A 14,701-nucleotide genomic window follows, 5' to 3' on the forward strand; every position below is an offset into this window, starting at 1 on the left:
CTAACCTCTGGCGTCTGCTGCGCATATTCTCCCGCGCGCCTCGCTGACCCTCCCGACAGAGACGGAGACCCCATTCCCGCCCCGGTTTAACCACTAGGCTCCAAAAACTCAACACTAGGGCTACTCAAGCCTAAAACTCTTCTGCATCATGCACTTATCGGAGAACACTCCATCATCACACTCTCTTGCCGTCTAGTGGGTATTATGGCTTCTCGCAACATTACGACAGCCTCTGACTAGTGAGTACTACGGCTCCCTGTAGTATCACGACGCCAACTAACTAGTGAGTACTACGGCTCCCCGTAGTACCACGACTCCCTCCCTCTGACTTGTGAGTACTACGGCTCCCCGTAGCATCACAACACCCTCTAACTGGCAAATACTACGACTCCTCGTAGCATCACGACTCTCTCTCTCTCTCTCACTCACTTGTGAGTAGGGGTGTTATTCGGGTCGGAACCGAACCGAACCGAACCGATCCGAACCCGAATAAACCGAAAACCGAATAAGGGTAATTGTATGAACCAAAAACTGAACCAAATAAGCAATACTGGTTCGGTTCGGTTCGGTTCGGGTATTATTCGGTTCGTTTCGGTTCCAAACCGAATAACCCAAATAACATGTACAATATGATTAAGGAGCCAAATAACCCGAATAACCCAAATAACCTACATTTACAAATAACACATTGAAAGATTGAGTAGTAGATTAAGATACAAATACTTACTTGAGTTTCTTGATTTGGAACCCAATTTTCCATGACTTGAATGGAGTTTGATCACAATAGAAACTAGAAAACAAGGATGAGGAGACGATATTTTTCCAAACTCAAGGGCTGATTTTTTTCTTATCGTTAATGGAATTTGAACTTTGAACTAGTGATGACCGATCAAAGATTCAAGGTTATCGCAACTCACAAGGGCATCAGATGCAACTCGCAAGGATGAGAAAAACCTCAATCGATCAAAGAGTAATGTCGTCGATTTGGTGTAATACGCTACTGTCGATTTGGTGTAATACGCTACCGGATGATCGAATGTCAATTTCATTGATTTTTTATGGTGTATTACATGGGTATTTTTGGTAACGATCGATAGAACATAAGACCGAATAAGCAATCGTGCAAGGGAAAAAAATGTGAATTTTCATATTCGGTTCAGTCCTTTTGGACCAAATAAGCCCTTATTCGGGTAACCCGGAACGAATAACCCGAAAAACGAATAAGCCTTATATAGATACCCGAAAACCGAATCGAATTGCTTATTCGGATCTAATTCGGTTCGGTTCGGGTTTTCGGGCCAAATTTTCATCCCTACTTGTGAGTACTACGGCTCCCTGTAGCATCACAACACCCTCTGACTGGTGAATACTACGGCTCCCCGTAGCTTCACCCTATACTCTCATTCTCATTACAACGCCACGCTATGTTCACTAACTCATGCACCGAAGACTATCATAGATAGTTACACACACTTGCCCCGATATGCATTACAGACTTTGGCGGCAACCGCCATAACACAAAACCTACCTCTGCGGAGATCCACTTCCTTAAATAATCTCTCTTGATGACAATACACGAAGGGCTCCCATTGGAACCGTGGATACATGATACATCACTAGTCATCTTAAACCCAAGACTCTAAATAGCTCCGAAATCGGGACGTTATACGCGAAAAGCACGGAACCCCCTAACAGAGCATCATAATGTCCTGCCTCTACCACTGATTCCCTTACTCCCAGCACCATACACATACAACAATACATTTCCTCTGAATCCCATAATAATTTCCTATTTCACTCAATGCGCAACTTCAGTGCATCTAAACACTCAATTGGAATACAAGGAAGGCGCTAAATCTTCAGAACACACTGATGATTCTCCAAAACCCTTTCCACTACTGCTCAAAATCCAAGCAAGAATACACATCCCAGCCCGGGAGTTGGCTACTCGACAATCTTTTACCCATATTTTAACCCAGAAGTTCTCAACTGCCCATACCATCATTACGAGTCTTCCACTTGAAACGACTCTGACCACCACCAGATTCCTGACCATTGACCACCCGCCGTGGAGACACCCATCCTTCTCTCAAACATATACCACATGCATTATCTCGCCCTGCACCTTTCCTTTATCACCAATGACCCTGATCTCATGAACTCAAGCCGCGGGTTTCTGTATCCAACCCCTAACCGATCATGCACAAATCTCTGGTTCTTTCAATAAACCACCCGGTTCTCCCCCGCTTAGGGTTCGAACCATCACTGTCTGACACATCAATAACCTCACAAACTATTTTCACCGGCAATAACACACCTACCCCTGGAAAGTGCTACGCAACGCCCGATAATCCCCTTTAAGGAAATCAATCGATCTCATAACTCTGAACCTCAGATGAAATCCTCAAGAACTTCTTGTCACAATTGCCTCTAGTCGTTCCAAGTCTCGTACCAATCCAATACCAAACAACTCAACTGTCCAACAACATCACTGACTCATAGACTGGACCACGAAATCATCATACTCCCCCACCTCGTCTCATCAACCGACGTTCCAACACATGGATCATCCTAAGAACAGGGACCCACTCCCATATTCAATACCCAACATAGATAGAAAAACCATTGCACTGATTAACTCGACTGGACTCCCCACTGATACCTCTACAATACGCCCTACTATATTCAAATAGGTGTAACGTGGTCCTCGACTATCTTAGTCCCAACTGACTATCTGCTCATGGAAAATCACTGCCTCGCGGCAAACATGCTACTTGATACTCTGATGGAAAATCATCATCAATGACAACCTGCAGGGTTTACCCCCAAACCCAAAACTTAAACATCATGCCTCTCATGTTCCGCACACGAACATAAATAGCACCACCCAGGTCATAAAAGGTGACATCTCCTCTATCGACTGATTGCTCAACTCAGACCGAAATTCTCCCCTCCCTCTGACTCCTTACCAAAATACTCTGAAAGGCTCTCGACCTCCCTCTCAAGGGACGCCTCTTCGAACTCAATCATGGCCTACAGGCCTAAAACCCATAGCGTCCAATCTCTACCTCATCAATCGTGACCGGATAACCGGAGAACTACAAGCATCATTCACTACGAACCATGGTACTCATCCCATGACATCTCTTCTCAATATGCTCCGGTGTATGGTACCCGAACCATAACATCACTCCTCCATCTGCTCCGATGTATGGTACTCGAACCATAACATCACTCTTTGATCCGCTCCGATGTATGGTACTCGAACCATAACATCACTCCTCAATTTGCTCCGATGTATGGTACTCGAACCATAACATCACTCCTCAATCCGCTCCGATGTATGGTACTCGAACCATAACATCACTCCTCAATCCGCTCATTAGAACCTTCAGAATACTCCCTGTATCAAGTATGGGTCCTCTGCTTTCAGTAGTACGGGCCCATACTACTTGCCACATCTACCCATACTTTCCACACGGACTATCCCGGAGCTCCTAAGTAGCTGCTCGACCTTCTCGTTCACCAATTCCGTCGCGCGCTCGCTCCTCAACGAAATTCTCTACTCTGCCAGCGCACTCATATGGCTAAGGTTACTCCCTAGGCTCTTCCTAGATTCCCACACTTCTCTGCCATCAGCTTTTGAAGAGCTCCTAATGATGCTAGCCATCTACCTCCTGAATATCGCCATATTCGCTTGGTAGCTGACTCCCATCATCGGGAGTTCCACAAAGCACGAAGCAAGCAGCATTCGAGCATCGAAGAATATATATAACTCAGTCTGGGTGATAACTCCGCTTGCTCTGCTCATCCTCGAAAGTACCACCGAACTCTGCAACTCTTCCCCTCGCGGGTTCTAACTATTCTTTCACTAAGTACCACGGTACTTATCTAGGTATCTCCCCTAGATTACTCCTCTACTCAAATCCCCTAAAGGATTCCAACTAAATATTCTCACTCATCACATACTCAAAAGCACATCGCATATAACAGCAATTTCTAGGCTAAGGCATCACAAATCAGGCCACTCTAGTCCTAAGATATGGAATACCTAGCCTGTCTCTAGCATGCAATAATATCTCATAAAGTGCATCATAAATATCTCATAACACAAAAGTAAGGGTATTTTGGGAAATCCGGGCACTGGCTGATTGTACACATGGCTCTTTCTCGCTTTCTCTTTGAACTCTTATTTGCTTTTAAAAAAATTATTTCTTTGAAAACTTTTCTTATTTCCTCAGTTTGAGTCCAGATTTACCCGAAGGCGCATCCGAATCCCTCAAACCAAGGCTCTGATACCAACTTGAAACACTGAAAATTTCAAAACAATTTTTCATTTAAAAATAATCGTTTAATTCTTAAAAACACTTTGCTTAAAATCTCATTCATAATCGAATTACAAAACATAACTCCATTTCACTTGCATAATAAACCAGGATCCTCAAAACATGACTCTTTCCCTGGTGTGTACAATCGAGCCGATGCCGTCCCGTGATCCTGAGAGAAACCTGAAACACATAACACAAAACACTATAAGAACGAAGCTTAGTGAGTTCCTCAAAATACCACACATAACACATATTAGCCACTCGAGGCTATAACTATGTGGGTCCGTGCACCCAACCTCTGTGAACCCTCAGGTTCTATCTCTGTGAACCTTCCGGTTCTAACTCTGTAAACATGCACATCATAAATCACATAGAAATAATGCAGTACAACCCATAACATACACAGTATACAAATACTCTGTCACATAACTCTGGTTACCTACTCAAGGTAAAGTATAGTGAGAAGACTCACCTGGCAATCAGAAAGCAATTATTTGCACATGCAAACCTTGGACTCGCCACCGCCTAACACATAAGGCAAATATCTCTAATTAATACTCGAAGTCTCAACTCTAATTAATCAACGATTACTCTTTCCCTCTCTAGTCAGGTAATGGGTAAAAGACCATTTTACCCCTCCCTGACCTCTATTACCTCTGTTAACCAAAACTCTCAAAGTCAACATAAGACAAATCAAGTCAACGGTCAACACCGACCAGACTCGGCGAGTACACAAGAGTGACTCGGCGAGTCCATGCGGGTTCTCTAAATCCTTTTTAAACCTCTTAGACACGACGAGTTCCCTCTCCACTCGTCGAGTTACTCGGCAACGAAACGCGGAGCAACCCCGACTCGACTCGTCGAGTCTGCCTATGGACTCGGCGAGTTGCTCCCATGACAACTCTCATCTGACCTTCTGAGGTCAGATCTGCTTCACCAAACCATAGATCTAACTCCCTCAAAGCCAATAACCACGAAAAGGTCGAACCTTGGGCACTCATGCAAGGTTCTACAAGCTCATTTGGGTGAAACCCTTCATTACATAACAACCCTAGCTCAAAACTCCAAATAGAATGCATAAAGCAGGATGGAAGGGACTCTCTGGACCTCTTTGGGTCCAGATCTATGGCTTCACACTGAATGGGACACTATACTCCACAAATCAAGCCATAAAAGAAGCTAGAAAACCCTAAAATCACCAATCTTACCCAAAACAGAAAAGGGAGAACGATTTGATACCTTTATGGTGAAGATGCAAGCTCAGAAGCTCTGAATCGACACCCCCCTTGACCTCCCTTTGCTGGAAATGACTACTCCATTGCACATCTACCTCAAGAATGTTCCAAAATGGCTCTTCTTCACTCTCTCAGCTCTCTGGTTCGACAGGGGTCTCTCAAAGGTGTAGGTGGCCGCCACTGAAGGCCATAAGGGCCTTTAAATAGGTCCCAAACCCGGACAATTAGGGTTTTCCTTGACAGCACCGACTCGGCGAGTCCAAATACCCGACTCGTCGAGTCCCTTCATTAAACTGGTCCCCAAAACGCGATCCTACTCGAAGAGTTTAGGCGTCAACTTGCCGAGTCTCCTCATTCCCCAATATAAAATACTCAAATTCCCATACCTGGATATCCGGATGTTACAATCCTGCACACGATATAGTCTTTTCTGAGCTGTTCCTTCAATCGTTGCATTTTAGATTGGTTTTTTGAAATCTTCTGACCACAATCACAGAAGATTGACTGGAGCACATTCTAGTTGATGTCTTCACTAAAATTTAAAGAGTCGGGAGAAGGTGGTGGAGTCGACATTGTTGCTTTTTAAGGGTTCTTCGAGATGATTGTTGGCTCGGATATGGTAAACAAGTTTGAGGGTTGTTTTACTTTAAACCCCACATGGGTGTGTCCCCTTTTAATTCGAGACATGTGTTTGGGACTCAATCGAATCAACAGTGTAAGGTTGGTGGGTGTTGGTGGAAATTAAAGACAATAATTACTTTTTGCATGTGTCATCGAGTCAACTCAATGTTGCATCAATGGGTTAATTCACATACTTACTTGGCAAGTGATGAGGCAGGTTGACCTGCTAAAATGGGTAACGTGACTTTTCCAATCAGTAAAACACAAGTATATGCCCTTAAAATGCAAAAAATAGCCACGAGTGACCATTTAATACGTAACTCTGTTGGACTACAGTGACAATAACCATAATATATTATATAATTTAAGGAATAATAATGAAAGATGTTTTTTTTTAAGTCTAATGAGTTGGCAAATGAGAAGCTGACATGTGGAATAGTAACTTGCTAATATGGCAGTCGAAGTTTAGCAAACTTTGGAGATGATATTGACGAGGGACGAAAATTGTATAGAGTTTTAGGCTTATTTTATTAATGGTTGTTATTAATTACATAAAAAAACAAAACTCATGCAATTCACATGTGGAAATGCAAGTGTGTGGACCGGACCCCATTAGGTTTATAATTTATGTGAGGTTGTAATTTAACCATCTTGCAAATCGTTAATCATACAACTATCTATTTAGTAAAGTAAACTCTTAATAAAATCTTACATGTCGTTCAAAGGAAACCAAAAGTTGTTCTTTTGGGGTCAATTCTCTTAAATTCATTTGGGAAAATTACTTATTAGTGAACCGAGCTTTCAATTTTTCATATTTAATCATTTGTTTTTTTGTATATTATTTATCAATGAACTTATTTTTTGTGTTTAAAAAATACCAATAGTATTAATTCAATGAACTTAACTTTTTGTGAATCTCTTAATTATGGCCAAGGATTGCATATTTATACAAGAGTAGATGCATTCATAAGATTGACCAACAGATGCGATGCAGTTATGTCACATTGAATCACAAGTAAAATGCCCAAACATTACTTTTAATTCTCAGAAATTTTGGAAAGAAAACCAATTTTAATATTGTAAATAAACAATCTTGCAACTTAACTAATCATAAAAAAAATAAAAAAAAAAAAAAAAAAAAAAAACAGATCATCAAATGATCTTTTAACAACTAGAAATATTCATCAAACTAATGACACTTATCAAGAGAGATCATGCCAAAATTCCCCAATAAACGAATTCAATTTCTGCAAATACTTAAAATGAACCAGTAGGAATTTAAGGTTTCACACAGTTCATCGTCAGTTACACAAAATTCGTTGTTTGAATAAAAGAGTGTAGTGAAAACGTTGAAAGTAACACATAATGATAGTTATTTTTAGATCTAATTGTAATCACCAATCCGTTGTAGTCTAGTTGGTTAGGATACTCGGCTCTCACCCGAGAGACCCGGGTTCAAGTCCCGGCAACGGAACCTTTTTTTATATATGCTTAGTCTGCGTATTGTGTTCAAAATCAAAATTAATAGTACAACGCAGAATTTTCTCTACAAATCTCTTTAAATGAAAAGTTGCATCGTTTTTTCTTAAACTGATGCTGATTACAAATTTATATGTTCCATATTGTTTCTAGTTACAAGCCTCAATCAAATGTCCGATGGAAATGGAATTCATCAAAAAGGTTAAGAAAAATTAAATATCCTCCTATTTTTTTATTCTCACAAATCCTCCTACCCAAATGTCAATTGTAAACCATTAATCATTATTACAAAATCAATAAACCTCTCTGGTTCAATTGTGGACAGAAGCATGATTCCCTACTTGTGTAAATATTTTTGTAGAATTCCAATATGATTTCATGTTTAAGTGTTGTTCTTTTATGAATGTATTCAAATTCACAAACTCATTAGATTCACAAAGTTGGCTTTTATGGATTTACCCACATTACAAAACTAAAAAAAAAAAAAAAAAAAAAAAAAAAATCTTATATAAATAAACATTAATAATTAATATTAATGTATCTTGTATAGATTGGTATGCATGCCCTACAAATCGAACCCATCATTATAACAAGTCAAAGCAACTTCATTTTCCTATCCAATAACATGAAAAATCAATAACAATAACAAGAAAGTCTGGTGCAAAAAACACCCTTTACAATCATCACTTTTGTTTTCCTTTTTCCTTTTTCCTTTTTAGAGAGGCAGAAATCACACAATAATGTGATACAAATGTCAAATCTCCAAATTATACACTGTACATTTTTCAACTTCATGTTCTAACAACTTTCTCCCTTTTATCAAAGATAAAAAGGTAACACTGCTTCTTACATCTGTACAACACATATCTCCACTTCATTCTGCAACACAAAAAACCCAAAAACAATCATGCCCCATCAAATCTTGTATGGATAAAATGTGACCGAAAATGACCATTTTACCCTTACCATAAAGAAGTTAGAATGACTGGAAAAGAGTCACAGTAGCAATATACCCGTTCTTCATAACCTATTCACACCAACAAAATTAGTTTGAATTATATCTATAAACATTAAAAGACTAAAATAAATAAATAAATATATATATATATATATATATATATAATAATTAGTAATTAAATTTTCACCTCAAAAGCAACATTTTGATAGCCATACACAAAAGTAGACCCAAAAGGATTACTTGTAGAGCCTTGTGTTTGAATAGCAGCTCTTCCACAATCTCCAAGAATTTCCTATTATATGCCATTTATTTTTAGTTAATTAAAAATTAGTAAACTTTGAGTAGTGATAAAATTACAATATTAACCTTGACTTGATCCCATTTCGTGCCAGGTGTAATCCTACTACTTTTTGGGGAATTCATATCTTGATGAAAACCACCATCAACTACATATCAACAAAAAATATATATATATATATTTAATAAAATAAGTGGCTAAAATTTTATGTGACGAAAATGAAATTAGTAATTAATTAATTAATTACTTACACTCTGTAGCATGGATGACAAAATTACACTTTATGTACGAATTAAAATCCGCATGTCCTGGATAGTTTGTATGTAGCACAAACTTTTTAATCTTATGAGTCTGAAAATTTAAAAAAATATATATAAAAATTATAACCACAACATTTTATAAATCATATTGAAATTAAAACATAATCTATAATTATAATATAAAAAAACCTGGCCATCAAATAATATGTCAAATCCACGAGCAAAGTAATTGTAAAAATAATCTCCACAAAGAGTTGTTTTAGGGCGTAGCTCTGAAGCAGAATGAATCACCATTTGATCGACCTAAAAACCAAAATTGTTAAAATCATAAAACTCAGGGACTATTCTTGTAAATTATTCAAAATAGAAACCTGTTTTTGATGAATTCCATCTGGTCGACCTAATTCAGTCCAAATGTCTTGTGGAGAAGCACCAAAAGGGATATGCTGTCCACCTACTGTAAACCATAACTCTTCACCTAGCTGAACAAAAAAAAAAGATTTAGATTGTTGATATAAGTGAAATGACGAAAATGCCCTTACCTTAACATGGACTTCTTCCATGTAGAGGCTACCATTAGGAAGTAAAGGGGCGGAAGCTTTATTCATCAATGATCCTACACCGACTTTACTATCTGCTGAGCTGTCATATATGCATACACGACATGTCACTGGAGTAGTTCCATCGGGAAATTCCAAGGGTAATTCAGCTATTATGTTGAAAATGTTTAAAAGTTAGAATAAATTATTATTTTTTGGAATTAAATAATGTTTAGAAATCGAGAGGATTATAATCTACCTTCTCCATTATGGCAACAGTCTGTATACTGAGAGGGAATTGGAAAAGCAAATGATAGCCCCTGAAAAATGTATAAAAAAGGGTTTTCGAAATTTGAAATGAGGATTAAAATTAAAATTAAAATTATATAATTTTGGATTAAAGTTTATTACAGGATAGAAAAGAGTGTAGACGCCTCTTTCTTTGTCATATATTCCAGGAAATGTTGGCCCGAATACAGCATAAACAGCTACAAAAGTAGCTGGAGTTGATGGACCTCTGAAACATTATAAAGTTGAGTGTTATGCAAAAGACGAAAATGCCCTTCATATTTCACAGTATCATTTGTAAATTGTACCCAATGAGTGATGTTGCATAGCGCATTTGAAGCCTTTTGACATCGAAAATCTCAATGAGACGAAGCCTCTGAAAAAACAAGCAAGATTATAGGATTTGAACATAATAAAGATAAGTGTGGAGTGAATGTATATTAAGATAGGGGACAATAGATAGAGAACAATAGAGTACCTGAGACCATGGATCAAAACGAAGATGAAAGCCATGATCTGGGAAGCTTATTACAACATCCAGCTTTAATGGATCCTGTGTAGAAGAAATATCAAGTGTTAACAAAGCACCATTGAAAGAAAACACTGTAATCATGAGTTGTTATAAACCTCATCAAAGTACTTGACATGAACGACATCATAGATGTTGGGTTGTTGTTCTATCTGTGCAAATGCTTCGCATATAGGCATTCCTGAAACGAAATCATCAATCGCCGATGACCAAATCAGTTTTTAGAAAGATGATGAAAATATGAGTTCGATTAGATAGGTTAGGGTAAATCTACTCCGATTTCAGTAAGGAGTAAGATAAACTGAAATTACAAATTGGGAAGATCATCGACATAAATAGTTGAATACAACTTCTCTATGAAACCAAAACTTCCATTGAAATCCCCCTTTCCGGTTTATTGTTCACTTGAAACGAACAGAATCAATCTATCGGTTCGTATTTTGAACTAGATGTAGTCCAATTTAGGAAACGAAATAGTAATTATCCCCAAAATAAATTAATTGAATCAGAAACAGATTAACACCCTTTATTCCATGAATAGCAAACTTTATATGGAAATCAAGAACAGCTTTAGATCAAGGTTAAGAGAAGATTTACCGAGAGAAAAAGGACCAATTCCGAGTCCGGGACGAAGATCAAGAACGATGACACCCATGGCTGTGCCTTCACACCTTCTACGGGGTCTCTGCAACATAATAATAAATGGATAATAACAAACAGATTTTACTTATGATTCTCCTCTCCGATTTTTCGAAATCCAGAAAATCTTGTTCACAGCAATCGACACTCTACGAAACCCGTTTCTATCGCGATCGGTTCTCTCTAAATGGATGCTTAATCGGTTCAGTTGCCACCCACTACACGGCATGAATGGATCGTATTGGTGACGCATGGGTCGGTGCTTTACAGTTTGTACTTTATGCAGATAAAGCTGTACCTGATCTGATTGAAATAATATATTTTGGAAAGCAAAAGTTACAATTATTTACCTTTAAGTTTGTTGGTATTGACGTTTTAAGACGTATTCAATTATTGCTGGCATTTTATTGGTTCATTTTTAATCACTTAACCATCCATATATTACTCCATGTGAAAAACAATATAATTAAATAGTATATAAAATATCATCATTGTCTTAGACATGCAACTTCTTTATGTTTAATTTGTATAAAATTTTATATTTTTTTTAGTGGACATATCAATTTAAAATGGAAAGTTTCTCTTCGCTAACATTTTCAAATGATTAATAACTGAGAAAACATTTTAATTATCATCGTACAACAAATGTATTTATTATTTTGATGATTACCCTTAAGATGTATTTCTTGTTGTTCGTGAGAATATTACAAAGATATTGATTAAATTAATCTTTATTATTTAGTACATATTTTTGGAGGTATCTTGATAAGATAATCAAACTTCATTTAAATTTTAAATTATTATTTAGTTTATGTTGTCTAAAAATAATTGGTGTCATTTTTTCTTAAAATGTATTATACCCAAATAATCAAACTTCATTTAAATTTTAAATTATTATTTAGTTTATGTTGTCTAAAAATAATTGGTGTCATTTTTTCTTAAAATGTATTATACCCAAACATGTGATAAGTAAGAAGTAATGGTGAGAATATGGGCTGAAAAAACCAAAACAAACCGAAAATAAACAAGAACTGAATCAATACAACAACGAATAGCATTTCTGGTTTGGTATTTGTTGACAGAGGCGGATCCAAGGGGATCCCGGGGTAGCCCAGGATACCCCTCAAAAAATTTCGGTAATGTAAGTTTTGTTTACGGATCCTTTAAGTTTTTTTTCGATATAATGTATATATACGTATCCCTTCAATTATAACCATAAACAAATGGTAGTGTTATTGGTTAAGGTGCCAACTTATTGAAGTAAAGCTCGCAGGTTCAATTTTTACTCTTTACATATCCTTTGTCTATTTTTTTGTTTTTATTTTCCCACCTATTCTATCCCACATTGCCAAACATATGTAAACTCAACTATTTTTGTCTATTATATAAGTTTGTTATCCTAATACTTCATTTGATATCTACTTTGAATCTCATATCTATTCAACTTCATGTTTATATAATAAGACTTGAGGTTACATAAGGATTTGATTAAGATTTGGCCGTTTGGGTTTAAAACCAAAACCGAACCGGGGAAACTCAAGTACCCCAGATTTTTTTTTTGTTACCCTAAATATAAAATTGGGATATCCCTTTACTTTGATCCTGGCTCCGCCACTGTTTGTTGATAGTACATGTAATATGATGTGGGGAAAACAGATCCAACGAACTTTAAATGACCGTCTTAATAAACTTATTTCGTATTGGAAAACATGGAATATATACATATATGCTCTAAATCTATTGAGAGTGACCCCTGAAAAAACTTTCAATGACTTCTTATATATGGTTACAAATTGGAGATGAAGAATTCAAGGACCGTTACACATAAGTTACAGCAACAAATTTAAATATTTTTCATGGCTATCAGTTACACGGTAATATTTTTATATAAAGAGTAATTCCAACTCTAGTTATACATGTATTCGATTTAATGGCTAATCTATTAAATTATTGTGCGGGTTCAACTGTTTCAAGCATGTTTGTGTCCTATTATTATCATTGATAGAGCACATCTTACAGAGAAATACTCAGGCACGATGTTCCTAGTAGCAGGTGTTACACCCCCAAACCGGAACAACGAAAACGTTCGGAGGCGGATGACGTCATGTACAATATCATAACAATTGAATAATAGTAATCAAAGCAAACACAACCATCATATTGAAAATATATATAATTTACATTGTGTTTGAAACATTATTTGTTTGACAACAAAACTTTAGCAAAAACAAAGACGTGACAATATTATGCTCCGTCTTCTTAAAACCTATGTGTGTACGAGTCTACTGGTTTTCTGAGAATACAAGTGGTTTTGAAAAAGTGTCAACATTTAAGTTGGTGAGTTTATAAGCATTTTGTATGAAAATGTATGTTCTTTGTTCCTTGAAAATATTAGTATGTTCTTCCATAAAATACAATATTTCCTTTGTAAATGAGTTGTAGTCTTAATACCTTAAGACCAAAATGTATAAGTTTCTTATGCTTAAAATATGAAGTTCTAATTTATGTAAGTGGTGTAACCCATACTGTTAATTCCTATAATGTAACAACTCGTTGTTCTCAAGTCAATAAAAGTCAAACCCTTTTAAATAAAATTTCAAGTTTTATTTATTTCGTTCAGTTCATAAGGTTTAGACTATTATTTAAATTATATAAATGATGTTTATTTTATATATATAAGTATTTTATTTTAAAGGAATAAAATGCATTTAAAAATCAAATCTTTTCCTTTTGGGACCGAGAACCTTGCACCGAAACACCCGCTCCGCCGAAAACAGATCTCGGCCGAAAACCCCTTTCCGACCGAGAACCCTCTCGGTATAAGTAATTTTACACGAAAACTTGAGTTATTTCTCACTTTTTCAATCGAAAACACACCCAATTTGCTCTCAAGTACCATCCAAGAACATTCATAACTTCAAGCAAAATCCTTCAAATCTTCATAATTTTCACCACACCAAGAACAATCTTCAAAATTTCAAGCCGACCGAAAACCACCTGGATCAAAAACTCACCCAGACCGAAAACCCTCTAGGGCCGTCAACTTGGTTCTCAGTTGAGGTTTTAAGACCGAAATCAAGGGATTTCGGTGAAGGCTAGACCGAAAACACCAATAAACCCTCCAAATAATTCTCAGTAATTTTTGTAAGTATTCCTTACATAAATTAAGTGTTTTTTTACCACTTTAATTAATTATTTCGCTAATTTAAATACGATTACGTGTTTAAATATTATTAGGATACTGTTATTTCCATGTACGCTAGCCCGAGGATCGTTTCTACAGTCTTGTTATCCTAACGCGAACACACTAGAGGTGAGTTCATACCCCTACGTTTTCACTATTTTTCCATGTTTTTAGGGGGGGATACAAGTGCAACACAATTAATTTTCTATAAACATTCAAACGTTTTCAAAATTATTTTAGATTGTTTTAGACAGTTTCAATTGTGTTTACCAAAACATATATATATATATATATATATATATATATATATATATATATATATATATATGAGTACAAGCCTTTA

The 14,701-nt window shown here is 36.7% G+C and overlaps 1 protein-coding gene and 1 non-coding gene across 2 annotated transcripts; one reads left to right on the forward strand and one right to left on the reverse strand.

Moving 5' to 3' along the window:
- The first annotated feature begins 7,585 nt into the window (after nucleotides 1–7,585).
- On the forward strand, nucleotides 7,586–7,658 carry TRNAE-CUC (transfer RNA glutamic acid (anticodon CUC)). Its single transcript has one exon. It is a non-coding gene; the product is annotated as a tRNA-Glu (tRNA).
- A 589-nt stretch (nucleotides 7,659–8,247) lies between these two features.
- Nucleotides 8,248–11,403, reverse strand: LOC111897488 (PHAF1 protein At3g51130). The gene is made up of 14 exons (XM_023893449.2): nucleotides 11,133–11,403; nucleotides 10,634–10,716; nucleotides 10,485–10,559; nucleotides 10,315–10,382; nucleotides 10,130–10,235; nucleotides 9,978–10,038; nucleotides 9,722–9,888; nucleotides 9,551–9,661; nucleotides 9,369–9,482; nucleotides 9,171–9,270; nucleotides 8,988–9,067; nucleotides 8,809–8,913; nucleotides 8,630–8,690; nucleotides 8,248–8,542 (listed from the first exon to the last, which is right to left on the reverse strand). Exons 1-13 carry the CDS (start codon nucleotides 11,227–11,229, stop codon nucleotides 8,640–8,642), a joined length of 1,218 nt encoding a protein of 405 aa, XP_023749217.1. The 5' UTR covers nucleotides 11,230–11,403; the 3' UTR covers nucleotides 8,248–8,542; nucleotides 8,630–8,639.
- Nucleotides 11,404–14,701: the final 3,298 nt, after the last annotated feature.

Source organism: Lactuca sativa, chromosome 3 (assembly GCF_002870075.4).
Source record: "Lactuca sativa cultivar Salinas chromosome 3, Lsat_Salinas_v11, whole genome shotgun sequence".
In the NCBI taxonomy this organism is placed as follows: Eukaryota; Viridiplantae; Streptophyta; class Magnoliopsida; order Asterales; family Asteraceae; genus Lactuca; species Lactuca sativa.

What these genes read in the sequence shown, in the direction of transcription:
- LOC111897488 (XM_023893449.2), bottom strand. Translation starts at nt 11,229, where the DNA reads ATGTTGCAGAGACCCCGTAGAAGGTGTGAAGGCACAGCCATGGGTGTC. An exon ending in TATGCAACATCACTCATTGG is followed by an intron (nt 10,236 to 10,314) that starts GTACAATTTACA and finishes ATAATGTTTCAG; the next exon opens with AGGTCCATCAACTCCAGCTA. An exon ending in ATGGAATTCATCAAAAACAG is followed by an intron (nt 9,483 to 9,550) that starts GTTTCTATTTTG and finishes TTTGGTTTTTAG; the next exon opens with GTCGATCAAATGGTGATTCA.